This window comes from Rissa tridactyla, chromosome Z, assembly GCF_028500815.1.
Source record: "Rissa tridactyla isolate bRisTri1 chromosome Z, bRisTri1.patW.cur.20221130, whole genome shotgun sequence".
In the NCBI taxonomy this organism is placed as follows: domain Eukaryota; kingdom Metazoa; phylum Chordata; class Aves; order Charadriiformes; family Laridae; genus Rissa; species Rissa tridactyla.
Genome location: NC_071497.1, coordinates 76,462,153 through 76,488,864, shown reverse-complemented (window position 1 = coordinate 76,488,864; position 26,712 = coordinate 76,462,153). Strand labels below are relative to the sequence as shown.

The 26,712-nt window shown below is 55.4% G+C and overlaps 2 protein-coding genes across 5 annotated transcripts; both read right to left on the bottom strand.

Moving 5' to 3' along the window:
• Positions 1-559: 559 nt before the first annotated feature.
• On the bottom strand, positions 560-9,715 carry FANCG (FA complementation group G). Its single transcript, XM_054184626.1, has 13 exons — positions 9,302-9,715; positions 9,050-9,140; positions 8,230-8,361; positions 7,383-7,576; positions 6,540-6,693; positions 5,284-5,414; positions 4,754-4,900; positions 3,780-3,940; positions 3,470-3,536; positions 2,615-2,993; positions 1,919-2,056; positions 1,004-1,124; positions 560-787 (listed from the first exon to the last, which is right to left on the bottom strand). Exons 1-13 carry the CDS (start codon positions 9,713-9,715, stop codon positions 670-672), a joined length of 2,247 nt encoding a protein of 748 aa, XP_054040601.1. The 3' UTR covers positions 560-669.
• PIGO (phosphatidylinositol glycan anchor biosynthesis class O) lies at positions 4,826-26,585 on the bottom strand. Of its 4 annotated transcripts, none has more exons than XM_054184621.1 (12): positions 26,506-26,585; positions 25,669-26,162; positions 24,168-24,311; positions 22,896-23,019; positions 20,977-21,136; positions 20,323-20,496; positions 16,880-18,452; positions 16,178-16,381; positions 15,666-15,868; positions 14,537-14,607; positions 13,824-13,940; positions 4,826-4,900 (listed from the first exon to the last, which is right to left on the bottom strand). In XM_054184621.1, the coding sequence occupies exons 2-12, from the start codon at positions 26,159-26,161 to the stop codon at positions 4,870-4,872; spliced, it is 3,294 nt and encodes a 1,097-aa protein (XP_054040596.1). In that variant the 5' UTR covers position 26,162; positions 26,506-26,585; the 3' UTR covers positions 4,826-4,869. The 4 variants fall into 4 exon arrangements, 3 of the variants coding, with proteins under 3 accessions (XP_054040596.1, XP_054040595.1, XP_054040598.1); XM_054184620.1 differs by lacking the exon at positions 4,826-4,900 and adding an exon at positions 7,504-7,576; XM_054184623.1 differs by lacking the exon at positions 4,826-4,900 and having other exon boundaries at positions 9,705-13,940; positions 26,506-26,584.
• Between the last annotated feature and the right edge of the window lie 127 nt (positions 26,586-26,712).

Below are 26,712 nucleotides of genomic sequence, written 5' to 3'. Positions count from 1 at the left end.
ACAGCGTGCGCTGACCAATCGGAAATTCTGCCGAGCCAGCGTCTCAGCCAATGGGAGAGGAGGAAACGGTGAGAGGGGACGAAGGGGGAAAAAAAAAGAACGAGCGCTGTGCCTTCTCCGCCCCGCCCCTCTGCTTCGCCCTGCCCAATCGTCATGAGCCAAGCGCGACACCCGCCAGCCAATCGCGGCGCCGCTCCTGCCGCGGCTCTTCTACCGGGCAACAGGGGCAAAAACCTACCAATGGGAAAATCCGGGCGTGAAGCCCCGCCCCGCCGGCCATCCGGGTTAACCTCGCCTGGCGATTGGCTAGCGCTGCAGGAAAGAGGAGCCAGAGCTCCAGCCAATCACAAGCTGCGGGAGGCGGGAGCTCGGGGGGCGGGGCGGGGCGGGGCGGGGCGGGGCGGGGCCCAGCCGGCAGGGTCCCACGCGTAGTCACGGCCGCGGGGCAGGGGGGGAAGGATCAGGGGGTGTCAAGGGGCCCCCCACGGACACAGAGCACATCCTCGGGGCTGAGAGCAGCTCCGCGGCCGGGACTTCAAAGTCTCGCTCCGGAAAAAGGGCACAGAAAAACGTTAAAAGGAGGTTTTTATTCGGAAAAGGGGATGTGGTCTGCACCAATCCTTCGGGAATACGGCTTCACCCAGGAGGAACTGCGGGGATGGGGGCGGGTCAGCTGGCGGAGTCCCCGTTTGGGGTCCCGAGGTAATCCCGAATGCTCCCGGCAAGGGCTTCGTGGCCTGGGAAGGCTGCCCGCTGCACACAGGACGCCAGGTAGAGAGGGACAGGCCTGGGGGAGAGGGGAATTCCATGGTTCAACCAGGAATTTTCCTCCCCGTGGGCTGTTTTGGCTCGCCCCCGTTTTGGCTCCGTGTCTCCTGGGGAGCCCCACAGAGCCACATCCCGTGGCGGGGGACGAAGCTCCTCAGACCCACGCGGAGCACAGGCAGGGTGGAACCAGACTGACCTGCCCCCACCGAGATCCCACCCCTCTCCCCCTGCACACCTTCCCTGCCCCTCCTCGCCGGGGGGGGTCCGGGAGAACTTCTGCCATTGGGCTGCTGCCTCCTGCTTTCGGTCCAGCTTCCACAGAGCCTGCACCAGGTAGGGAGCGGCAGCTGGGTCACCTGCAGGACAAGGGAGGTTGAGGGGTTCAGCTCCAGGTCCCCAGCACTGGCTGCGGGATGTTGCAAAAGAAGCTCAGGAACCAGGTGGGGAGAGGTGGTGTAATGGGGAGGAGACCATCCCGGCTGTGCCACAGGCTCTAATTAAGCCTGGGGCTGGCAGCCAAGGCGGATGGCATCATCCCTGCGGCACAGCCAGACACGCCTCTGTTTGGGTTGGGGTTTTCCCTGCAGGCAGGTCTGCACCCCCTGCCGAAGGGAGGGAGGGAGCCGCCATCAGGGCTGGGACCAGCAGGTCTGGCAGATGCTGGCCAAGCTCACAACCTTACGCTGGACAGGGAAGGTCATCCCCAGGAGCAGCACTGGCCATGCCTTGGCTGGCTCAGGACATGTACGGCTCCCTGCTCCTCTCCCCCGTGTCTGGACTGCCAGACAGGGACACGCCACTTCCTAGGACAAAGCAAGACCCCAGATGCTCTGTTCCGGGAAAGCAGGCCCTCTCTGTGAGAGAGCTGTCTGTAGCAGGCTGCTATCTGGGCAGGAAGAAGAGAAACTTCCAAGGTGTCTCAGGGCAGGGTTCTGACAGACTCCTCTGACAACAGTTTTGGTCTGCTTCTCCCGGGCAGCGAGCTGACCACGCCACAGAGAAGCATCTCAAGTACATAATATTGCTAGTAGCCCTGCTGTAGTCCTTGACATCCAAATAAGCGTGGTCTAAGCAGCAAAGACCTTGCAGCAAAGCAGCACAGGACAAACTTGTGGAAATCCTCTGTTCCTCACCAAAATGAGCCTTTTACCTGGCGAGATCTGCAAGCTGTGCTGGAAATCCAACAAGGCCTCCGTGTGCTTCCCCAGCTCCAGGAACTGCGTACCTCTCCCAATGAGGGAAAGCAACCTGATCTTCTGGAGCACCTCCACTTCTGGCAGGAGATTCTCTGGCACGGAAAGACACATGGACCTGAAGACAGCATCCTCCAGACATCCCTCCCTCCTGCCAGCAGGCTCAGTTAGGTTAGCAGTCAGGACAGGCCAAACATTTACTTGGGCTGCTCATCTTCCAGCTCCCCAAACCCCCAGTGGCAGAGCTCAACCTCTCCGCCAGGCTGGGAGAGGCTGGGAGGCGGCAGAGGATGACAATGAAGAACACCAAGAGCTTGGTACGTTACATAGCTGTGGTGAGCAGTGACCTCAGCAGCAGCCTGGCCCATCTGCACAACCGGTACAGATCTCTTCCCTGTAATCTGGATTTGAGAAGCTTCCTGGCTCACAACCCATTTCACTGTCACCTAGACAGCGGGCAAGGAGACAGAGCTGAGGCCAAACCCAGCTCCAACCAAACCAGCCTGTCCCTTCAGAGGCTCTGGCGTGGCGCAGAGCTCAGCACGCTGGGACAAGCGGTACCAGAGGTGATGCTGGGCCCAGCATCTTGTTCCTGTCCCGGCACTGCCAAGCACACAGATCCCGACCCGGCCCAGCGCTGTGCAGCGTCCTACCTGTTGGTTCAACGCCAGTACCATAGATCTGGACTCGCAAGAGATCGCCAAGGCACCTGCTGAACTGCATTATGGCCTCCTTGCTCTCACCCAGCGTGGCCCATGCCCAGCCTTGGTGCAGGTATCCAGCTGCTCTCCAGGCAAGGCAGCACAGACTCTCCTTCTGCTGGGACAGCCCTGTCCCTGGCAGTGGGCATTCCGGCTGCTGCAGCCTCTCCTCCACTCGTAACATCCGTGGGATCAGGTCAGTTGTCCGGCTGATGACCTCCTCGCACAGTGTTATAGCATCGTGGTGCCTCCCAGCCTGCTCCAAGGCAGATGCTGCTTCCAGGAACACTTCAGGGATCCTGGGCAGAGGTGAGTCACCATCTAGGGGCACCTGGGGAGCAAGAGCGGTGGCAGCGCATGATGCAGAACTGCAGAGCACCCAGCCAAGCAGAATGACCCCATGCTTGCTGGGAACCCGGAGCTGCTGCCCAGCAAAGCTCGACCCGCTCCCACAGACATCGGCGCCTGTTGGAGGGTGCAGAAGCTGTGGAGCACTAACAGCTCAGCAGAGTCTAGGTTGCAAATCCCTACTTTTGAGGTAAAGGACATCCAAAACCAGGCTGACAGCTACTCCCCACAGGGAAGGGGAAGCTGTTTCTCTGAACAGCAATGCCAAGTGTCTCTGGTGTGAATCCGAAGGCAGACATGACACAGGTCAGGGGTGCCAACCCCCCTCCTTGTTTCCTTCACATCTAAGTAGACACTGAAACCTGGAGTCCAGGGGTGACACCTAGGCCCAGGCCTTGCAATGGGGATCCAAACCTCATCTACCAAGCCACCAAGGGACGTCTTCACCACAACACCTACCTGCTGCTGCAGCCCCTCCTGAAGCAGAGCCAGAAAATCCAGGTAATGTTCTACTGCATCAGCCACCCTGCAATGCGGACAGAACATGTGGTGGAAGGAGCAGGGGGACTCCAAGAAGTGCCAACAGCCAGGTGGAACCTGGATCACTAGCCCACAGGCTCTCCCTGCACTGCATTTGCTCTGGTCATGATACCCATGACTTGAGCAGACCTGCAACAGCCATACTGAACTGAACAATTTCCAGGAGCACAGAGAAAAATGCAGAGCCCAAACAAGCAGCATGTTGCAAGCAGACCAGAGGTGCTGTTACCTCCCGTCCTGGAGACACCGCTGTGCCAGCAGGTACTTCACTTCAGAGGGGTGGTGGTGGCGAAGGAGAGAAGCTAGTATTGGTGTGTGGACAAGGAGCTCTGTTCGGATTAGGAAATGTGGACTAGAGGAAGCAGCTGCTGGAGGTTTTTTTTGTAGAGCCTGTGAAATAGGAATAGAACGTATGGTCAACACATCGCTAGTCAAGTCCTGAGCAGCTGCTCACTTGCCACTTCTGGCATCTGGAGATGCACCCCAACGAGCAGAAGCACTGCACTTCATACGCACAGCTACGCTGTCTCAGTAGAGCACAGCTGCTTCCAGGAAGAGCAACCAGGATCACACGGGGACAGGCAGACTTCTGATCTCCACGTGGCATCAAAAAGTGTGCAAGATCACCCATATCACCTCAGGTTTTCAGTTCCAGGTGCTGTGAGCTGCCTGGAACACCATCTCCCATTGCAGCTGCAGACCTAGTTAGACCAGATCTTAGGCCGTTTGTAATGAGAGAGATCCCTCTCCACAGGGAGGTGAGGTATCTTAGGGTGAGGTATCTTAGGGATTTCAAACAACTGAAGAGCTAACTCTGTGTCTACTGCTGTGATATGCTCCTCCCAGGCAGACCAAGGTTGCTATGACTAATGCACACCTCACCACAGCCACAATCTTTATTACATACTTTATTAAGAGACTGATAGTTTCTGACACCGGAGTGTAACCTCCCAAGCCACCAAGAACATGAATCGGGACCCAAAGGTCCTGCTACATCCAACAGCTAGGTGCTGAGCAAGAATTTTGGACCTCACTGGGGTCCTTCCTGCCCACTGCTGAAGGCAGCACCTCGACTGGATCCCTGGTCCACTCTGGGGACTCCGCCAGGGTCAAAGAGCCCCCCAGAGGGCAGAAGTCTGCTTGAAGCTCTGCACAGGCTCTGCTGGGCAAAAATCAACCCAGAACTACAGGAAGCAGACACACCTCATACAGCAGAGCCAGGGCCTGCAGCTCCGCATCAGTCTCCCCCAGCTCGTGGTACACTGCTGCCACGTGGGACAGGGCAGGAAGGCACTGGAAGTCCACCTGGAGGGCCCGTTTCAGGTGCTGAAGGGCTGTCTGAGGCTTGCCCTAGTTAGATGGGAAAAGGTGCATGTTGCAAGGACATCTTGCTGACATCTTTACTGTTCGGTGGGATCCAGACCCCTGCTCCACTTCCCCAGCAATCCCCACTAAGCAAGGGCAGCACTTTAGCCAAAGGCAGGCTTCCTCAGGCTGGTTTTTGAGCTTCTCTCTGCAGCAACCCTTTGCACTCAGACAAAAATCCCTGCCTGGATTTTGCAGCTGCCCAAGGAGGCTGGGACGAAACATCAACCTCAAGGGCTCAAGACCTCGCCTTGCCACAGCAGCCTAGGCCACACAGAGGCAGCGTGGACATCACCCTGAACCTCCCTGCCCCGCTCTCAGCTGCGTTTTGCCTCTCCCCACTGACAGGGAAGAGGCACGGACATTACCATTCGCTGAGCACAGCAACCGAGGCAGGTGTAGATCTGGGACAGGACCATCTTGGAGCAGAATCCTCCCGCAGCCTCCTGAAGGAGTGAGAGAGCGGTGGGGAAGTTCCCAGCCTCCAGCTCCTGCATCCCTAGGACAGATCCAGCATCTCAGCTCTGCAGCTCTCCTCCCCTGGTTCCAAAACAAGCCTTTTCTTCCCAGCGCCACTGGGACCTGACTACTACACTCCGCACCCAGCAATGCACAGCAGGATGGTGCCAAGCTGCCATCTTTTGTTTGATGGTGTTGCAAGAGAACAAGCCAATTGATGGAAACATCTAGCAGAAATAATAGCAGCTTCCAAGCCCAGATACCAAGGTGCCTGCCTTGGCCCAGAACAAGGGAGGAGGTAGGTGCTGGGCAGGCCCACCTACGCATTCATCCACAGCAACCGTGGCGCAGATGGGGAAGCACACACAGAATCTCAGAAAAACTTTCCAGCATGACGCTTTGGGATATTAATTCATTATTATTTATTGCAAATATAGTATTTGCCTTTCTTTCAATCCTTATTTCAAGCCCTGAGGCCCATTTCATGTGCCTACATCACATTCACATCTGCCACCTCCCCGATGGAAGTGCTATTGCCACCCTAGAGGCTTTTGAGAGGTCTGTGGAGCTCCTGCCCTCCCTCCTTGTAGGAAGTCCCCACATCAGCCTGAGCACAGCTCCTGCCCCTGGAGCTGCTGGGGATTGTCAAGACGGTGAGCGAGGAAAAACCACAAGCAGGACAGAATGCAGCAGTCACATGAGATCAATCACCTGCTATGACACCAGGCTAAAAAGCTGCACAACAGCTTTGTGTGGCTCCTGCAGCACCATAATCTGACAGGAACGATGTGCTTGCAACAAGGCAGGTGCCAGAAGACAGAGAGAAGAAAGGAAAATCCTCATAAGTACCCTGTCAGCCTTCTGCTTTATACAAGATCACTGCGGGGCTCAGACACCTACCTAAAGCCACAGACAGGCAGAGGAACCCTGTTACAGTGGAGAGAAAGGCTTAGCTGGGGAAAAAGTAGAGAGGCTCTTTGAACACCGAATGGCAAAGTTGAGACCCAGAGGCTCAGCCCAGGCCCTCTTCCAAACAAGCAGCCCAGAAAACCCCAAGGGCAGGTTTGCTTGGGAAGAGCAACCAGGATAAGGGCTGGGAGAGAGGGTCCTGGGACAGGACAGCAGTGGGAGGCTGTGCTGGCATGACTACCTCCTCCACACAAACCTTGCAGGAAGGCTGCTGCAGTGCACAGGATCTCTTTCAAGTCCTTGGCACTTTGTACAAGGGGCAGGGAGGCCTCCTCAGCAGGTACTTGCCATGCCTTCAGCAGGGAGAGGAGTTCATTCTCCCCCTCGCTGCAGCGAGCTCTTCCTGAGTCCTGTGAATACACAGAGGAGAGAGCAGGGAATGATAAATCGAAGCAGGAAACACCGATCCCAGAGCACGAGGAAACAGAGGTCCCACCAAACCCTTTGACAGTGTTCTCCATGCTGGGGAGCAATGTCCTACCACCCCATCACTTCAGCTACAACTCTCTCACTGCAGTGATTCCTGCCTGGCTCAGGGCAGCACCTCCCCATCTCAGACTGAGGTCAAGGGGCTCCTGACAAAGCAGACCTAAATGCTGTCAGAGGGCATTCAACAAGGTGTGACCCCTCAGCAGCCTCACAATCAGCAGGAAAGACTCCTCTGCATCCCACTGCTCGCAGCTTGCTCCTTACAGAGGCTGCAAGTCCACCTACAGCCCCCCTCCAGCCTGCCCAAGTCTCCTGTCTCGCACCTTGAGGTCCAGGGCCTTGACAGGGAGGGGATATTCTGGAAGTCATTATTAATGCACTCAGGGCCATTATGCTATGCTGGGACGCCAGGGAGAGGATTACTCATGCTGACTGGGCAGCACTGATGGGTTCAGGTCTCCAAATGCCACAGCAACATTTTTCAGAGTGGGCTTTATGACAAACACAGTATTTATGCCAGCTCTGCCTCCTTTAGCAAACCCACAGGTATTTGTATTTCCACAGATACTCTGGTGCAGGTAACCGCCTGCATCCGCCCATGCCCAGTTACCTCAGCTTTGCTCAGGAGCCTGAAGAGGCCAGCAGTACTTCCCAGACGGCTGGCTGCCAGCCACCACGCTGCTTGCAGGGCCCCCAGTCGGTGCAAAGGTGCCTGCAGATCCTCCACAGTTACCTCCTGCAGCACCTTCTGCCACAGCTCCTCAGTGCTAAGATCCTGCCCACATGCCCCACAAGCCTCCAGAACTGAAAAAAACCAAACCAAAAACAAATAAACAAAAAAAACCACTCCAGCCATGAGACAACAGGTTGGTGCCCTGTAACAGACACCCTCCCAAGAAGGAGAGCCTCAAGCAAGCTTGTGCTTCTCGTAGTGAGGGTAGGAACAGAGTTACAGGGATGGCTGGGCATGCAAACAAAGCTCTTGGACAGTGGAGTTAACAGCGGCACGCTCAGAAGACAACACACAGTTCAGAACTATGACTCCAGGTCTGCTGAGGTCTCCTGAGGTCACATGCCCCAGGACAAGCACGTGCCAACAGTGCAGAGCCCCTTCTGACCTGCAGCCTATTTTAGTGAGTTTTCTTTGAAGCCAGCACACCATAATTAAAGAAAACACTCATTTTCTACCGTCACTAAAACTTCACTAGAGACTTGGCACCTTACACCTTGAAAACTCTCATTTCCCTTAAAATCTCTGGCCCATCCCTGCAGGCAGCAGCAGGCAGGCAGCTGCACACTGTCTCTAGCCGCAAGCCATGGCCCACCTCCTGCCCTTCCCAGCAGAGCCAGGCTTCCCTACTCACAGCCCCCATCTCCAGCCACTCACCACACATCTCCAAAGCAGAGAACAATCTCCTCGCCCCAAGGAGCCCCGGTACAGAAAACGATCTCCTTACCCCTGAGGAGGCCCTGGCATATTCCTTCTGCTGCTTCTTTGATGGCAGAATCAGATGCTCCCATAGTAAAAAGCAAGGAGTTGTAGAGGACAGTAAGCTCCAAAGGCAGGGCAGGGAGGGCAGCTGGCAGCCCTGTGATCACAGACAACCCAACAAGAAATTGAGCTGGTTAGGAAAAACACAACAACCATCCATGCTAAGATGTCACCACCTGGTTTTGTGACAGTAGAAGCGTCCTGGAAAGTATTTTTTTTTGTTGTTGTTGTGGTGATATTTAACAGCTTGGGAACTGCAGCACCTAGAGAGACATCAAGTACCGACACTGCTTTAGACATGCATTCCCCAGCTATCGAGATGCTGCAGTCCTCCAGGACTGAGACCTTTCAGCTCTCCCGAAAGAGTATCAGTAGCCTACCCTCTTCCAATACACATCCACCCTTTTGCACTGGTTTCCCACGATGTGTCTCTCTCTCGCATCAGGCTTCCTGTATACCACAGTCGTGGCAGGGACCCCCTTCCCCAGCTTCCCAGGACAAAGTTTGCCCCATTTTTTCCAGAAACACCAAAGCTCTGCCCACATCTCCCAGCAAGAAGATTAAATAGAGGTTGCGGCTGGGCGTTAATCCCTTTGCAGGCCCAGTTCAGCTCGTTTCACTTGCTCTCCCTTCAGAAGTTTGTTTCCAGCACGGGGGTACCGGAGATGCAGTCCGGTTAACAGGAGTCCGCGGGAACCGGTGCTTCCGCGCCCACAAGCTTCAGGAAGGAGGGTAAAATCTAGGCACAGGGCAGGCCGGCCCCAGCCGACCCGGCCACCACTCACCCCGCATCTTCAGGAGCAGCTCCCCGAAGGCCCCTCTCTGTCGCCGCACCTCCCGCGCCGCCGCTCCGCCGGGCCCCGAGAACCGCGCTGCCTGCAAGGGAGACACTCACCCGCCGGCCCGGCGACGGGACCGGCCCTAGCCCCAGCCGGCGGTGTTCCCATGGCAACCGGCACTGGAGGCAGCGCGGCCCCGGGCAAGGCAGCCCCAGAGCTCAGGGAACGGGAAGGAAGGGGAGAGGAGACGCGTCGCACCCGCCAGCGGTCGACCAGGGCCCGGCTCTCGGCAGCCCAGGCCCGCAGGGAGCCCGGCTCCGGGGGCGACCCGCGCCGCCGCTTCATGGCCGCCCGCCCGCCAGCGCCGCTCTCCTCTTCTCCCGCCTTCCCGCTGATTGGCCAGCGCCCGTCGCGCCGCCGCCACAATTGGCGGGCCGGGCTGCTAAGTACCAGCGGTCTCCACGGCAACAGCCAACCGTGGTGAGAAGGGGCGGGGCGAACTCCTTCCCGCCAAAACGGCAGTGGCCGAAAGGACCCAAACCTCAGCGCCTCGCGAAGCCGCCTGGGGAACGCGGGATTGGGTGGGGGCCCGGGCCCGGGAGGTCCCGTCTGCCCGCGGCCCGCACGGGGGTCGCGAAGGAAGAGACGACCACTGCCCGCCTTCCACCGCATGGCTTTATTTATTTGCAGACATCAGTTCCACATCCGCCCGGAGCCCCACGCCACACCCTCGGACGGCAAATCTCCCCCACCACCGATTAATTAATTAAGTCATTTAATTAACGAAGCAACCCCTACCCACACGCCAGGTACAGCGGGTAGGGGGTCACCCAGCGCTGCAAAAGCGGGCTGGAGGCAGGGCACCGGCCCCAAGGACCGCGGCAGTCCAGAGGCGAAGCTGTCGGGTGAATGAGTGTTGCCAACTTGCCTGTTTTGGGTTTTTTTTGAAAGAAAAAAAGGCTCTACTTCCTACTCAAGCATCACTTCCACCTTCCTGGTGTGGCTGCTGAATGGGAATGAAAGCGTTAACAGCTAGATATGTAGCGATACCCAGGAAAGCGTAGCACCGCGCTGCACGCAGAGCTCCCGTATTGCTTTCCAGAACTGGGTCCATCCCCTTTTTTTTTATCCCGAATGGGGTACTGAGGCACAGAAAGGTTAATAACAAAAAAAACCCCAAACAACAAAACAACAGTCTTGCTCCAAGCCACGCGGCGAGTCAGGTCCGAGCTCAGGGGCGAGGGCAGCGCTCCCCAGCCCTGCTGCTTCCCCAGGGGAAGGGGAAACAGGCGCACCGAGAACGTGACCCTGCCTCCCTCAGCGTGAAGTGTTGGGGGAAGAACAGAAGGAGATGGGATGGAGGAATGGGGGTGGGAAGGGAGGCAGATGGAGCCCTGGCCTCCCCGCAGAAGTGTCACCCCTTGGGACAGCCATGCAGCCCCAGGGATCGGGCCCGGAGATGCTCCCAACAGCCACAACCCTTCGCAGTGGTGGTGGCGGCTTTTGGTCACGAGACACAATTCCACCCCTGCCCTGCACCAGAACCACGGGACATGCCATCCCACTGCCATCCTGGGCCAGGGAAGTTTCCCAGAGGAGCTGCCCTGCGCCCAGAGGGACAGGGTGCTGGGCAGGAGCCCTGCCAAGGAGCGCACGCACAACGCTTCCAAAAGCCCAATGAGCAGCAGCTTTGTGGAGCGCAGGATGGAGCACACCAAGGATGACACGTCCACTCTCACGCTCAGCCAAGAGACATGGGGACCAGAAACAAACCACTTGGAATAACTGCTCCAGGAGAGAATCCAGCAGGCTCCAGTGACAACCTCAGCGGGGGGACACAGGGCAGAGCTGGCTCCCCAGGACACCAAGTTTCCCAAAAAGCCTTAGTTTGGACCAGCAGGAACCTTCCTCTGGGCACTCCTTGGGGTTTTAAATCAGCAGACACAGCCACGTCTGCTCTAGCATCAGCAGCACGCTTCCAAGACCACCAGGCCTCGGACAACATTAACTCTGTTATCCCCGGCACACTCAGGAGAATGGCAGCCAAACATTAGCTTGAGGGCAGCTGGGGAAGGCTGTCAAAGACTAAAAAAAGTCAATGAAAGAAAGCAAGAGCATCTCCAGCCCTTGAAAAAACTCGTCTTCTTGAATCTGAATTCTTTGGTGTAGTAGTAGCCAGTCTGCCTTGACTGAGCAGCCAGCACTCCTTGGCTTGACAAGAACGTACCTGCAGCTTTGTTACTGCAAGTTTTGTCTAGTCCCCGGTGAGACAAGTGTGCGTGGTTTCATGCCCCAGCCTCCAGGGGCCGTGAGCCTACAGCCCCAGCAAGAAGGCAGAGGGGTGATACGGAGGGATGAGGAGAGGATGCCCATGCACCATCTGAGTGCTCTAACCACGAACAATGGGCACGAGAAGGCTCAGCAGCACGACGGTAGCCATGGAACTAGGGCCTGGGTGGCAGCTGCAGGGACGTCAGAGGCCAGTTCTACAGCATTAGCAACCATAAGGATTTCTGTCTGCCAGCACAGAGTCAGGTAGTAAGATCCTGATGAGGGTACAACAAAACCTAGTTGGTTTAGCAACATGTGTTACCTAGATTAACCTCACGTTAAATGGAAGTTCAGTGGGTAGCTGCTATTTCCACTCCTGTCCTCCTCTCCACAGCGATGCTCACCCATCAGTATGGCTCCCTCAGCACCGAGAACCATCTGGCCACCAAGAAGTCACAGTATACAGCAAATAATCCGTTTTTAAGGGTGGGACTGCTTAAGGCCATCTAATTGCGGGCTGATGCATTCCTGCCCCCTCCAGCTTCCGCTTCTGGATGCCGCTACCCCTCAGCCTTGCACTAGCACTGGTGTGCCTGCAACCGGGTGGCAAGCAGCCCAGGGAGTCACACCAGCTACAAATCTGGTTGTGTCAGGTGAAATTAAGCAGGACAGGCCCACAGGGCAGAGGAGATGTGAGGCTGAGGTGGGAGAGCACAGCCAGCACGTCAGGAGGTGGCCAGGCAACGGAAACGCAAAATTAGAGCAGTTTAAGCCTCCCTAGAATTGCACCCTAACACCTGAGCAAGCATTTTGCAGGGGTAAAACAGAAAACTAAACCTGCTCTCAAGAGCCATTTTCCACCTTGGATGGGCACTTGGGCATAACAGCAAAAACTGAAATGATGAGAGAAGTGATGAGACACTTTCCCCAGGACAGGGGAGAGAACGAGCCTGGAGTTATGCTAGCTGTCTGCAGTGAGGAACTCAAACAGAGGCAATTATGGTGCATGAGTTAAACAAACAAATGGGACCAGAACAAAAATCAAAGCAAGAATCCCAGGCAAGCAGCCCTCATCTCTTTCCAGAGGGCAAAGAGAGAAAAGGTTTCATAGCACCAAGTAATGCCACACAGTGGTTCAGGGCAGTAAGGAATCCCCAGCTCCCACTGAAACAGCAGGGGGAATTTAGCTGGGATGTGGCCAGGCACCATGGGTGCTGTCCTCTACCTCTGCCCATTAAGAAATACAATGTCTCCTGACTGTGAGCAATCAAAGGGGGTTTGGGGTAGCTCATTTGTGGCACAAACTCCCACAGAGAACACCAAGGTCAAGAGGGAGATAGGCACCAAATGTGGGATCGCAGATGCCATCGGCCGCAGTTTCTGGGATCCCTTCAAAGTGGCATAACCCTCAAGCGCATACACAGATACCAGTGGGTTAAGCCACCTCCCAGAAGAGTTGTCGCCTGCTCAGGGCATTCAAGCAGCTGTTACTAGGCACCAGAGCTCACACCAAGGCCACTCCTGCAGTTGGGATAGCTAGTCCAGACTCCCCATTCCTCCTGACCAAACACAGTATGGGGATGCACCAGTGCTCTGTCACTACATCCTGCTGCATCTTAACCGTTCACAATTAACAGCTGGCATGCAGCAGGACCTTCTCAGGAAGAGACTGAGAGCTTCAGCTGCTACAGCCCAGCCTACGGGGACACTGACAGGATTAGGCCACGAGTGGATAGTTTCTTGGTCATGGACACAGTTCTCCCTACTACCATCCCCCCAACAAACTAAGCCTGTTTCAGGCTGGACGAGGCAGCCCAGCCTGCTCCCTTTTGCAGGGGGGCCCTTTGTAGGGGTGAGGAGGACCAGGAAAACGGGAGTGAGTGTAGGGCAGGAGGGGCCTCACTACTCAGCAGCCAACTGACTTTACAGAGGAGCAGCTGCCACTGAGACCCCAGGAACCATCTGCATGTGTAACCACGTGCACTTTGATTCCAGCGTTGAAAACTGAGCACAAAGAGAAGTGGTGTCTGCAAGACCTTCCCTCTCCTCTCTCCTCCCTTCCCTCCCCTCCTCAGCAGGCCCTTTCCCGTTAGTCACTGTCTCTGCACGGGCAAGGGGACACCTCGCTGGCCACTGAAGCTGACCAGCTGCATAGTGGGGACAGTTGTCAGGAAAGTAGCAGCAAGATCCCCAGTTGGTGTTTCTCCAGAGGAGTACTTCAGGACTCTTGCGTCTTGGGCTCCTGCAGCAGAGTTCTCCTGCCACCGACAGAAGCCCAGCAAGAGCTCTGACCTCCACTGCTGAGAAACACCACTGCAGTGAGTGGGGAACAGTTGGCTCCGGTCCTTTCGTGCAGTGCTGAGGCAGGGAGCTGGGGATAATCCCTGACTGCTGTCGGCAGGCACTCGTTGCTGGTGGCTCGTGTATCCCTCCTGGCCCCAGGGAGGCAAGGAGACAACCACAGCCTCAGCCAGCGAGCAGGTCAGGTTCCCCACGTCTCCAACGCTACCTGAGCTGAAGGTGGCTGAACCAGGTGCTGACAGCACAGTCCACACGCATCACCAGGGAGATCCCCAGCAGGAGGCAGATGCTGCTCACCACGAAGCCCAGCGACTCAAAGAGAAACCTGCAGGCACAACAGACGCAGTCAGGATATCCCAGTCAGCGTGCCTGCAAAGACAGGCTGCTGCCCCACTCCCAGCACACTGACTTTCCTGACAGTGAGAGGCTGGCAGCACCCCAGATCCTAAAACCTGAATTATATTCACACCCCAGCAGCTGCTGCCTGCAACCTGGAAGCCAAGCATGCCACTGTTCAGAGGCTGTTCAGGACAACACCCAGGTGGGATTTTGAATGCCTCAGAGGCCAAGGCCACCCCACACTCCTACTAGCCCAAAGGTTTGCTTAGTTTAGAACTTCTGGGTTTACCATTTCTGGTCTGGTATCCCCACCTTTGGCTCTGCCCTGGATATTCTTAGCTTCCAGGTGGGCTCTGTGTGTCCTTCGAAAATCAAGATAAGGAGAAATTTCTAGGCTCTAGCTCAAATCTAGCTTCTGAATTTGGAGCACAAATTAGTTAAGGACAGTCCTACAGCCTCTGCTAGGTAAGATGTCAGAAGACCAATCACAGAGTCTCTTCTAATATTACTGTCCATGAACTCCAGTCAAGATGTCAGGGATATGAGCCCTAACCCAGCATCAGAGCAACTCCTGGGACTTACTTTGGGGCAAAGACCTTCCAGACCATGAGGTGCCTCCTGAGGATCATAGCTGCACAAACACAGGCCAGAAGCTGTGGGGGAGATCAGGAAAAACAAGTTACAAATGATTCTGGAGAGACCTCCTGGGGACTAGGTTCACATCTGAAGGTGGTACTAGAGGAGGGGTAAAGGTTTCAAACTGGAAAAGGATAGATTTAGATTAGACAACAGGAAGAAATTCTTTACTGTGAGGGTGGTGAGACACTGGAACAGGTTGCCCAGAGAAGCTGTGGATGCCCCATCTCTGGAGGTGTTCAAGATGAGGTTAGATGGGGCTTTGAGCAACCTGGCCTACTGGGAGGTGTCCCTGCCCATGGCAGGGGGCTGGAACTAGATGATCTTTAAGGTGCCTTCCAGCCTAAACCATTCTATGATTCTACAGTTCCACTAAACTGCATACACCTGAGAGCTGGTACAGCACTCACCAGAAATAAGCATGCCAAAGAGGATTCCCTTCCATCATGCCCTCAAGTCAGGAAACACAAGCAGCTTGGGGTACAGGTGGGCCCTCCTGGGGCCAGGCTGGGAGAGCACAAGGGAGGGCTCGCACTGTGGCTACCCTGACCTAATACTTCACTGAGAGGGGCAACTCCACTCTCCTGATGCAGGGCCTGTCCCCTCCGTTGCACTGTCTCTGGTCTGACCACACAGGAGAATGATTTCAAGGGCTAAACCCCAGAAAACTATTCACTTCTTTTATGGGATTAGATTTCTGGTGTTTAGCTCCTACACCACACAGCACAGGACCAGATGAAAACCAGAGATGGTGCAAAATAGAAAGGCATGGTCAGGAAGAGCGGGAGCAGGATTAGACCCCTGCAGCTTCTGAACAGACATTCCCATTCTGGGCAGATGGTTATGAAAAGCAGCCTAATCCGTACTGTGCCTTCCGTGCTGGAGCCCTTCCCAAGCACAGAGCAAATGGACCAAGAAGAGGACCTGTGCAGCTCCTCTTTCACCAGCAACCAGATATATCACTGCTGGGCCTGTCTGTGCCCTGGCTGACCCCTTTCTCTCATCAGAGTGCACCAAGGTTCTCAGAGGACACCAGTTTCCTCTTAGACAGCCTTCCCCCAGCCTCTGCCCGTACCTGTGTCCCAAGGACAAAGAGGTACTTCAGCCCCAGCTGCAGCAGAGCAGCAGAGAACTTCTCCGGGGACTCCCGCAGCCTCATCTCCATCATGTGCTCCTCCACCTCCTGCAGGTCCTCCCGGGGCTCCTTCTTGGGCTTCCTCTTCTGCGAGCTGGGCATCTCACACACAAAGGGCCAAAGCAGGAGCAGAGGGCAGCCGACTACCTCAAGGATAAAGGCACATGAAGTTACTGGAGCCCAGGAGGTGAGGAGCAGTCTAGGCTCTGCCATCATGCCCTGGACGTGCAGGAAGCATATACCCCAGCTCCAGTTTGCTGGTCAGGCACAACTGCATGGAGGCTGCAGGCCACGGGCAGCTCTGGGGCCCCAGAAGGGGACAGTGAGGACGCTGCTGTTCAGCTGGTGCTGGAGCCTTCATCGCCTCGTGCTCAGCCTGCAGGCCTCCGGACAAGGCAAAGCAGTGAGTCATGTCTGCTCAGGCTCAACAGCCCAGGAAGAAACTGATTTACCTGCAAAGAGGATATGGGAGGCAAAGGTGTTGGCGCCCACTAGGACAGCAGGCAGGAGGTTCGTGCTGTGGTCAAGGTGGAAGCCCACAAAGGCTGCATTCCAGTGGATGGCCGGGAAGATGGGCTGGTGGCCTGTGGAATAGAAGAACTGGGAAGCAGCAAGGAGCCAGGAGATGACTGCGTACCAGGGCACCGAAAAAGGCTCTGAGAGACAAAAAAATTAAAGAAAGAGAGAGAGAGAGATCATCATTGAGGAATAAGACAGATCCATGGTCAAAAAAAAAGCCTATTGACTTTTCTTCCAGGTTCCCTCTCCACTCTCTTTCTTTTGAGACACAGAAACCAGTCAGGCTCCCACTACAGATTCCCTCTGCTGCCTGTCCTGCTACTGGACTTTGTCAGCAGCAGTGGGGTTTGGTGGCTCCTCACACCATGGGAAGAAAGAATGAGTGTAGAGCCCCCTTCCCTAACACAAGGAGCTCCTCCTCACCCAATGTTAGAACACTGCTGCACACATCTCTCTCCTACTAGAGGATTTAAGCAGCTCTAAAAAAGCTAGGAGGATTCCCTGAGGATCAGTGCACCACCATTCCCCAAGACCAGGGACTGGGCCCTGCTTCTCCCACTGGAAATAAGACAAGGTTGCTGCAGATATGGCCCAGGCTGCATATCCAGAGGATGCTCTACTGAGCCCAGACTCACCAGCATCTCCAGCAAGGCCTCTGGCACGCATGTGGATGTGCAGCAGCACGAAGGCCTCCAGGAAGAGGAGAACAAAGGCGAGACTCAGCCGCTCACTGTGCAGAAGCATCAAGAGGAAGCCCAGCAGGGTGAGTGCTATGACCAGGGCTGCTGAGTACACACTGCCCAGCCCGTACGCTGCAACGGTGGCCTTGCAGCTGCCCCGCTCCAGGCGGCTCTTCTGAGACTCCTGCATCCTCTTGTAGATCTGAGGGATGACGTGGAGGAAGTCAACTTCAGAGCTGGGAACCCCCAGGTAGGGAGTGACGATGGATCCTGCCGACTCCCGTGTGTCCTTTGCGAACACTGTCATGGGGTTGCATAGAAGGAGCAGCAGCCCCATGGATGCTAGTCCGTATACAGCCCATGGAAAGGCAACAACTGCCACCTGCACCAGCTCCTGCAGCTTGCCGAGAGAGTCGTCAGCACTGGAGGCAACGGCCCAGTAGCAGGCAATGCAGAGGACCACCAGTGGGAAACCCCAGCGCACAAAGAGCACAAGGGGGTCTGAGCTGTTCAGGTTGCCGTAGTGTCGCAGCCAGCTCCGTACTGCGTAGACCAGCCCAGCCAGCAAAGCCACACAAAGGAGGTAGAAGAGGTTCTTGGCCCGTGTGTTTCTCAGGCTGGCAAGGGGGGAGAGGAAAAGAGAGGGCCGGCACTGAGGGATTTCTTCACGGCACTGGTGGAAGAAACCGGAGAGGCGCACGCAGATGAGGAGCATGGCCACAAGGCACAGCAGGTACCAGATCTCTCTTCTGTAAGAAGAAAAGCCAAGGAGCTGCTGCTTGGGGCCTTCTGGCACAGTCAGGCGACCGTCCCAGTGGAGCTTCCCTACTAGCAACAACACCAGTGAGGCCAGCAGGAACGGGGCCACCCGGGCCTCAGCCACCACAAAGCTATCAGAGAACATAGCTCCACAGCGGAAGAGCAGAATGCTCATGGGGAAGGCCAGCCCCAGCCACGCTCGCAGCCTCTGCCTCAGACTAACACTGGCCAAGGGTGGCTGACTGCCCACCAAACGGGTTCGCTTGGGATGCCGGCCCCACCAGTGCCAGAAAAAACCCAGCTGAGAAGCTGCGGCTGCCCATGATGACACCAGAAGGAGATCCAGCCCCTCCTGGGTGAACACATGGGCCAGCCCGAGCAGAACAGCCACCATAAGGCCCCAAAGCAGAGGATACAGGAGGCAGCTGCGATAGAAAGAGTCCGACGCTGCGGCCAGCTCTGAGGCCACATAGCAGAGCAAGCAGGAAGCAGCAATGAGGATGCAGCCCCCCACCATACGCAGGGGATGGAACCGGGCCCAGGACTGGGTGCACACAGCCCGTGCCTCCCGCAGGTAGAGCTGGAAGCGACCGATGAGGCTTCCCAGTCTGGACTCCAGCTCTGGAGGCAACAGCGTCGCTCCCTGCACCTGGGACAAGAGCTGAGTGTGCTCCTCCACGGCGCTGGAGAAGAGCTCCTGCAGGCGCTGGAGCTGCTCTGCTGGCAGGTCCTGAGCCACCAGCGAGTATGAGTGCAGGAAGCGGTCCACCTATGGGAGAGGGGACACAGGGTCAGACAGCAGCACTGGGACCACTGGGAATGGGGTTCACTGCCTCACACAGTCCCTTCAAAATGGAAACAGCCCCAGTCTGCCAACCCCTGCCAGACAGACCAGCTACATCAGCCAGGGCTGGTCACCCAAATGCAGGATGTGACTGGCAGGAAACACAATCCCTCTGCCAAAGCGACATCCCTCTCAAGTGACATACCTATCCCGACAGCCACAGTGACTCCTCTGAGTTCTTCACCTGCAGGTGCACCTCTGGTAGTGTTGGGCATCACTAAGGGCTTTTATGCAGGGACTTTGGTAACAATAAGGTAAACTTCCCCCAGAACTTCAAGTCATTACTAGCTATTAATCTGCACCTGACGTTAAATTGACATTGCTTGTCTGAGGACAGACATCAAATTAAAGAGCTTATAGTGGATCACATCAAACCGCTCCCTCTTCTTCAATCCAGGCACGTTAACCCACTGTACCATAGGCTAAGGAGAGCTTAGGAAGACAGGAACAGAGGCAGCTATGATGCCAAAGTCATAAAAAGAGTTTCATAAGGGCATTACCAGTGCCGAACAGCCGTACAAACATCCAGCTGCTCAGCAGCATAGATCTGCTCAAGCCCCAAAAGACACCAATACCTTAGCATGCCTTCCAGCTGCCTCAGAGCACTGGCAGAATCAGCCTGTTTCTGCCCATGAATGGCAAATATAGGCACCAGCTCTCTCGCAGGCCAGCACGACCTCCCTGGTATGCAAAACCTTCTTCAAAACCAACATGATCTCAGCCAGACACCTCCTCAGACAAATGAGTGCAAATATTTAAACAGGCAGGACTGAGTAACGCTAATCCCTAACAGATGATGATCGATATCCTCAGGGCCTAATGGACAGTAACATACACTATCATCTTCAAATGACAAAGCACTCTGGTGCTCTATAAATACAGAGCAGAGAGGCTGAATATTTCTGTCTTCCCATCACTGATCATATCCTCTCCAGCTCCTCACTGACTTGCACCACTGCTGTACAACTGGCATACCGAGGAGCTGCGTGGGGGCTGGAGGAGTTATTCTTGTGTTCCTAGCAATCCAGGGGTCCCTCAGAGGCAGGCTGGCACTAAGCTGAGACACAGAACTTGCGATGCATGCAGCAAATCTGCTTCTGTAGCATGCCCAGAGCCGCAACAGAGGGCCCTCATGTCCTCCAAAGAGGCTTTGGCTTACCCTGGTATACGGGCTGCTCCATTGCCTGCGCTTCTTTTATACCTGGTATAATCGCTCTCATTGAAATTTTGACATTCAGCTCTTGGGGTTCTGTATTTTGTTGTGCTTGGTGTAAACTGTTCCTTCTCTATCCCACTTTACTGTCACATGTTACACGGTGTTTCTTTTATTTACCCCTTCACTACGGTTCTCCTTCTACCATTTCCTTCTAGCTTTTTAGCTAACATTTTCTCCTTCAAAACTGAAGCACCATCAAAACATCCATTTGTACACTTGAACCTCTGTTAAGGAGACTTACCCCTAGTCGTCTTGAGGAACCAGCCTCCCCAATTACCAAATCCACCTCTGAACGCCTGGGACCAACCCTTATCCTGAAGTGAATGCCACCTTCCCAGCTATTATTTTCCACACCACAGCACTCACCACCAAGCACCAAAGAGGAATCTCCCACTTCTCTTTTGAGAAAACAGTGCTGCCTTTTACTGGAGCAAACACTGCAAGGAGTCTTCAAAATAAGTTCCCCATGAAGACACCACCATGTCACCGCCCCACCCCCACCAAACAGAAGAATTTTCTGCTTAAAAATCTCTTCCTCCTTCTCTCTAGTTCAATGGGGAGGCCTACCACAGGCCATACCTGCTTGGCGTTGATGTGATAGACCGAGAGCTGTTGCAAGGCTGCAGACACAGCGTCGCCATCCCCAGAGAACAGCTCAGCCATCACCTCGCCGATGTTACTGTAGGGGATGGGCACACCCAGCAGCAGGGCCACGGTGGGCACCAGGTTCACCTGGGGAACGGCCTCAGGCTCCTGGAGAGACAGGGGAGGAATCAGAAATTCAGATAGAACACAGCAACACGTCTTTTCACTCGGGCTAGAGGATGGTGGGGAAGACATCCCTATTCAGAGGGGAATCTGGGGAAGCCAGGAGTGGGAAAACACAGGGGAAGGCAGAAGCACAGCTCAGCTCTCCCTGAGCACCCTGCGGAGGGAAGGATGCCTGCCAGGAGCTGCAGGTCCTTGGGTCTGGCCCTGGCTGTCTAACAGCTCACCCAGCCCCACTCAAAACCCCTTCACAGCTGGAGGGGCTTCAACATGGGTCCCACACACTTCAGTCACCTGCATCCTGTGTCAGCCTTTCCACTCTTCTCTCGGGAAAGGTGACAGACTCCTCACCCCTCTCAATCTAAAAAATCCCAATCGAACCATTACTTTCTGTAACCCCAGGATGCAGTTTTCAGCATGGACACCACCTAAGACAGCGACAACTAAGGATCAGCTTCTTCTCACCTCTGGAGGGCCAGTGCCAAAGAGGGGTGTTTTGCTGTACACAAACAGCGCTGCATTCACTTCCTTCTCACTGTCACCACCATGGTCCCCGGTCTCTGTCATGCCATGGTCCCCAGCCACCAGAAGAAGAGTGTCATTCCCCAGGTGATCCACCAAGGACCTGTCACCGGGATAAGAAAGGTCAAACCCTACCTGGGCAGGGGGCCAAACAGCTCAGGTGGGAGAGGACATATCCCCACCAAGCCTGTCTGCACCACAGGTTGAAGCCCACAAAAGCATCTGAGCAAAACTTAAGTGCTAATACAGAGCTGTAACAACTGAGCCAGGGACCAAGGCAACGGATGCTTTAAAACCAAACCGAAAATTCAGAGCCCCGAGACAGTGTGGACTGATCTTGCTCAGGTCCCTGGTGAACGATGGCTGATTCCAGATCACGACAAGTGCCTTCAGGGGTCTTGATAAAACACAATTCAGAAGGAATGTTCTCAACAGGAACACATTTCAGGCTGCTCCTAGTTGGTACTCGTCTATTGCATCACGTTGTGTGAGCAATCTCCGACTTTTAAGGAAAAAAAGAGGGGATTCGTCCCTGAAGGATACAGTAAATACAACACGATATACACTGCACTCTCAGATGCAGCAGGGCAAGTTGCTCCTTCCAGCAGCAAAAATTAAAGCAGTCCTACGAGTCAAAAGCCACAGCATTTTGGGCTGAGGCAGGTCTGCGCGATCAGGATTTCTGGATCCCATTCTACCCCCTGACACAAAGGTGCAACTCATGGGCCTATGCAGTAAATGCAACATTCCCTAGCCAGAGTCCTCCAAGTGCTTCTTAAACATTAGCTAAACCTCAGGGTGACAATCTCCATTTTAAAGATAGAGAAAGTGAAGCTCAGCTGTACTCCAGCTGCATCATCACCTGACAGTTTGGTTGAGAACCACTGCTCCAAGACCTGAAGACAACCTTACCTTGGGCCAATCCCAAGCACAAATACAGGCTGGGCAGAGAATGGCTTGAGAGCAGCCCTGAGGAGAAAGACTTGGGGGTGTTGGTGCATGAGAAGCTCAACATGAGCAGGCAATGTGCACTCACAGCCCAGAAACCCAACTGCATCCTGGGCTGCATCAAAAGCAGCGTGGCCAGCAGGACGAGGGAGGTGATTCTGCCCCTCTGCTCTGCTCTGGTGAGACCCCACCTGCAGTGCTGTGTCCAGCTCTTGCGGCTCCCAACATAAGAAGGACATGGACCTGTTGGAGCAAGCCCAGAGGAGGGCCACGAAGTTGATCCAAGGGCTGGAGCACCTCTGCTATGAGGACAGGCTGAGAGAGTTGGTGTTGTTCAGTCTGGAGAAGGCTCCAGGGAGACCTTACAGCCCCTTCCAGTACCTAAAGGGGGCCTACAGGAGAGATGGGGAGGGACTCTATATCAGGGAGGGCAGTGGCAGGATGAGGGGTAATGATTTTAAACTGAAAGAGGGTAGATTTAGATTAGATATTAGGAAGAAATTCTTTACTCAGAGGGTAGTGAGACACTGGCCCAGGTTGCCCGGAGAAGTTGTGGATGCCCCATCCCTGGAGGTGTTCAAGGCCAGGCTGGATGGAGCGTTGAGCAACCTGGTCTAGTGGAAGTTGCCCTTGTCCATGGCAAGGGCGTTGGAACTAGATGATCATTAAGGCCCTTCCAACTTAAACCATTCTATGATTCTGTGAAACCAAATCTCTTGTGAACATGTGTCTACGCAACCGAGACTGCCTCATGGCTGGGGTTTCAGCTGCTGCTGGCCAAAGCAGTTCTCACGTTAGCAGGTACCGTAACCGTCCCCTGTTGCCCTCTGCCTCTGTAAATTCCCTGGAAAGACCCCCCCATCCTGGCCAAAGGAAGAAGTCAGTGGACAACCCCCCACCGCCACACTAATCACCTGAGCATATCATTCATCTGGGTGAGCTTCTTAGCCATTTCAGGATGGTCAGGTCCATGTTTGTGCCCACAGTGGTCCACGCCGAGGAAGTGAGCAATCAGCATGTCCCAATCACCACTGTCCACTGCAGAGCAAGAGCAGTCTTATCACACACTAGCCTGGGATCCAGGCACGGGCTCTGTGCCTGGATCCTCCTGCCAGAGGAAGGAGGAAGGTTGCCTCTGGAAGCTGCTGTTTCTTTCCCTCTTGCCATCATCACTCCCAGCTCTCAAGCAGATCAATGCAGGTTTTAACAAATGCACGCTCCTGGTCTGTGGGTGCCTGGGTGCAATGTTGCGAGGAGTTCAACGCCCAGCAAGCGCCCCAGTATCCATGGGTTTTGTCCACCATCCCTCAGGAGCGGAATAGCCCAATGTCACCTTGAAATACCCTTAACTCAAACTGCCACAAACTGAGATAAAGAAAATGAGGATGGTCAGGAAAATGAGAACCCAGAACTCCAGCCCTTCCACGGAGATACTTCAGGTCAGACTCATCAACGTGCCCCTCTGCATACCACCCATGACATGGGCCCAGCACACCAATGCTGTCCCTAGCTGAAAGTTGCCCCAGCCTCTCCCTTCTGCTTCAGGGCCTCAAGACATGAGGAACAACATATTTGGAGTTAAACGATGAACTGCAACTCTCCCACAAGGACTTCCCCATGAAAGGACAGTGCACCCTTGATTCACTTAGATTCCCATCAGATAAAGCAAATAGCATTCCCCTCGGTCCCAGGATCTCAGGGAGGAGTCTGAAATCACCTAAAATTCACAAACCAATCTCACACTTCACCTGCTTCCCAACACTAGGAGCCACCAATGCTCTGCTGCGAGCAGTGCTATGCCGCAGCCTCCCAGCGGGTAGCTGCACTGTTGTGTATATCCCATACCACTGTGCGCCTGCCCGGGCAGCCAAGCGTCAAAGTTAAGCTGCTCCTCCTGTTCCCTCCTGGCAATGTATTTCTAAGACAGGCGTAGAAGGCTAACATTGTCCCACCAAGCTGCACTCTCTCCCAAACGGAGGAAAGGTATTTACAGAAACAGTTTATGGGCCCCAAAGGCTGGCTTATCTGTAGAAAACCAGCTAGAGCACTGTAATCCTCAGGTAGTAGTGTGTGATTGCCCAGCACCACTCCATAAGAGAAAAAAATCTTCAGTCCTACCTAAACTTGCAGTAGCAGCCCCACAGAATGTAAAAGGTTATCCAGGCCTTGGGGAAAGAGCTGCTTACCAGTTGGGTAGAGATGCTGCAGGATCCCATTGTCCACGGTGTGAAGATCCTTCACATTAAAAGAAGGGAAGAAATACGAGCGGAAGAACTTCTTCGGGAAGAGTCCTTCCCACGTGTCATCACCCATGAAGACCACTCTCCTTCCTGAGTCAGCAAAAAAGGAATTAATGAGAGCAGGGAGCCCACCTCAGCCATGCTGTTACCCACACTAGTGCAAAGAGCATGGGTAAATCCAGGTCAGGATGTGGTGCACCAGCTCGTCTCCAACCCATACTCAAAAGTGACTTAAAATTAAAATGACCTTGTGGCTGCAAATGAGTTTGAATATGGGCAGTGACCATCCCTGTTTCTAAGCCTAAAAGTGGCCCCCACGTCAAATCTACCTGCACAACCTCACGACTTATCATTGACCTCTGACACGTCACCCCAGCAGAAAGACCTGTGGGCTGAGCAGGCCAGGGAGCAGGCAGGTACCCACCCACACTACCGCAGCACTTTGCAAGGCGCAACACCAAGCTGACAAACCTTCACCCAAGGACCACAACCCCACTTGTGTAAAACACAAGGTGGTAGATGGCTGCTGACAGGGGTTGAGTACAAGCCATGCAACGTCAGTTTCAGCTTTAAACACAACAGTGGTGGCGTTTCACATGCAGAAAAGGGAAGACAGCCATGCTTCCCACTGCCCTTGCTCTGCCTGCTCTGCCTGCCATCAGTCAGCCCTCTCTGCTTCCACAGAACCTCTCCAGCCTGGGAACAGTTCCGAGGCTTCTGCTCTGTCCCAGGTTCTACCATCATTTTTCACCTTGGATGATTTACTGCATTTGCCCACCTTGCTTACACACAGGGGGAGCAGACAACCCCATCATGTTGCTGCATCCTATGCACTGGTATTTGTGCCACTCTGAGCCCTGAAGAAAATCTTTCTGGCTAACACAAGACTGCATCCTGTCGCCTTCTCCCTACTCCATCATCCCACCCTAAAAAGCCAGTTACAACTGCACTAAGCACACCCCAGCAGCACCGAACTACACAGAAAATGTGACGAGGTTGCTGCCCAACAGTCGCAGGCAGCTGCTGCCTGAGTGGCAACTCCACAGCATGCCTGGCACCGGCTCCTCCCTCCTCACGCGTCTCACCTGAACACAAACACGACATGACTGACTGCCCTTGGTTTTGTACGGCCATTCCTGGTGGTGACCTTGTGACTGTCACCATCACAGCCACTTTCACCTGCTTTCTTCTCATCTTTGAAGGCGAGGAAGATGAAGCCATGGTCCCAGCTACTTCTTATTCACAGTACAAGGTAGAGACACCCTGCTTTCATGAAAGTTCTGCCTGAGACAACTATCATCTGAGTACGGCAAAAGCATTAGCTGACAGAGTAGAGGTATTGTAAGCAGTTCCCTTCCCAGGAAGAGAAGAAAAAAGGCCCATGTGAGAGCTAACCAGTCGTTTCCACATGCCCCGTCCCAGTGGGACACTGCCCTCGCCCACCTACCGTTCTGCACCAGCTGCGCCAGCAGGTTGTCCTCCTGGATCGCATAGGTGGCAAAGTTGCTGCCCACATCGATGAAAGTGGGCAGTGAGCCAGTGGTGAGGCCCTTGATGCGCTGCATGGTGGCTGTGGGGGGATCAGCTCGGAAGCGGTAGAGGCGGGCATGGCGGGGCTGGGAGGTTGTGAGGTGGTGCAGGAAACTCAGCTTGTTCTCGTAGGGCAGCGGTCTGGCCTTGGCTGGGTTAAAGCGGGCAAACTCAAACCGGAGGGCATCGATGATGACAAGCACGGCCTTGGAAAAGCGCTGGGGTGCCCAACAGGAGCCCGGCGGGAGGCTCTGCCTCTCCCAGGCTGGTGGCACGAGCGGGTCTGAGCAGGAACTGCTGCTGGCAAGCTCAATCCGGGTGAGCAGGAAACCGCTCATGAAGAGCCCGATACCAGCAAAAAAGAGGAAGCAGACCCAGGCCAGGAAGAGCAGCACTGGCCACCGCTGCATCCTAGGGGGAAGCACAGGCAGGCTCAGACCCCCGGCGGCTCCACCTGGCACAGATGTGTGTCCCCCCGGCCAGCACCCCCCCCTGCCCTGCGCCCCGACACCCCTCACACCTGCCCGGCTCCCCTCACAGCCCCTCGCCCCCGGCCCCCCCCCCAGCCGCCCCGCGGCCTCCTCACGCCCCCCCCTCCCCCGACCCTTCTGCCCCCTCAGCAACCCCATCCCGTCGCACCACCCCCAGCCCCTCTCGGACCTTCCCGGCCCCTCCCGACGCTCCCCGGGCCCTCTCGGACACCCCCGGGCCCTCTCGCCGCTCCCCGGGCCCTCTCGGATGCCCCCGGTCCCACCTGCGGCCGCCGCGGCCCCGCCGCCCCCGCCGGAAGCGCCGCGCCCGGCGCCGGCCGCCCAAGAGCGGCCCCGCGGGGAGCGGCGGGGGAGCGACAGCGCCCTCTGGCGGCCCGGAGCCGCCGGGCACTCTGGGAACTCCGGGAGCGGCAACCCGAGCACCCCCAGCTCGACGGGGACGCTGCTTTAATTAATTCATTAATCGCCAG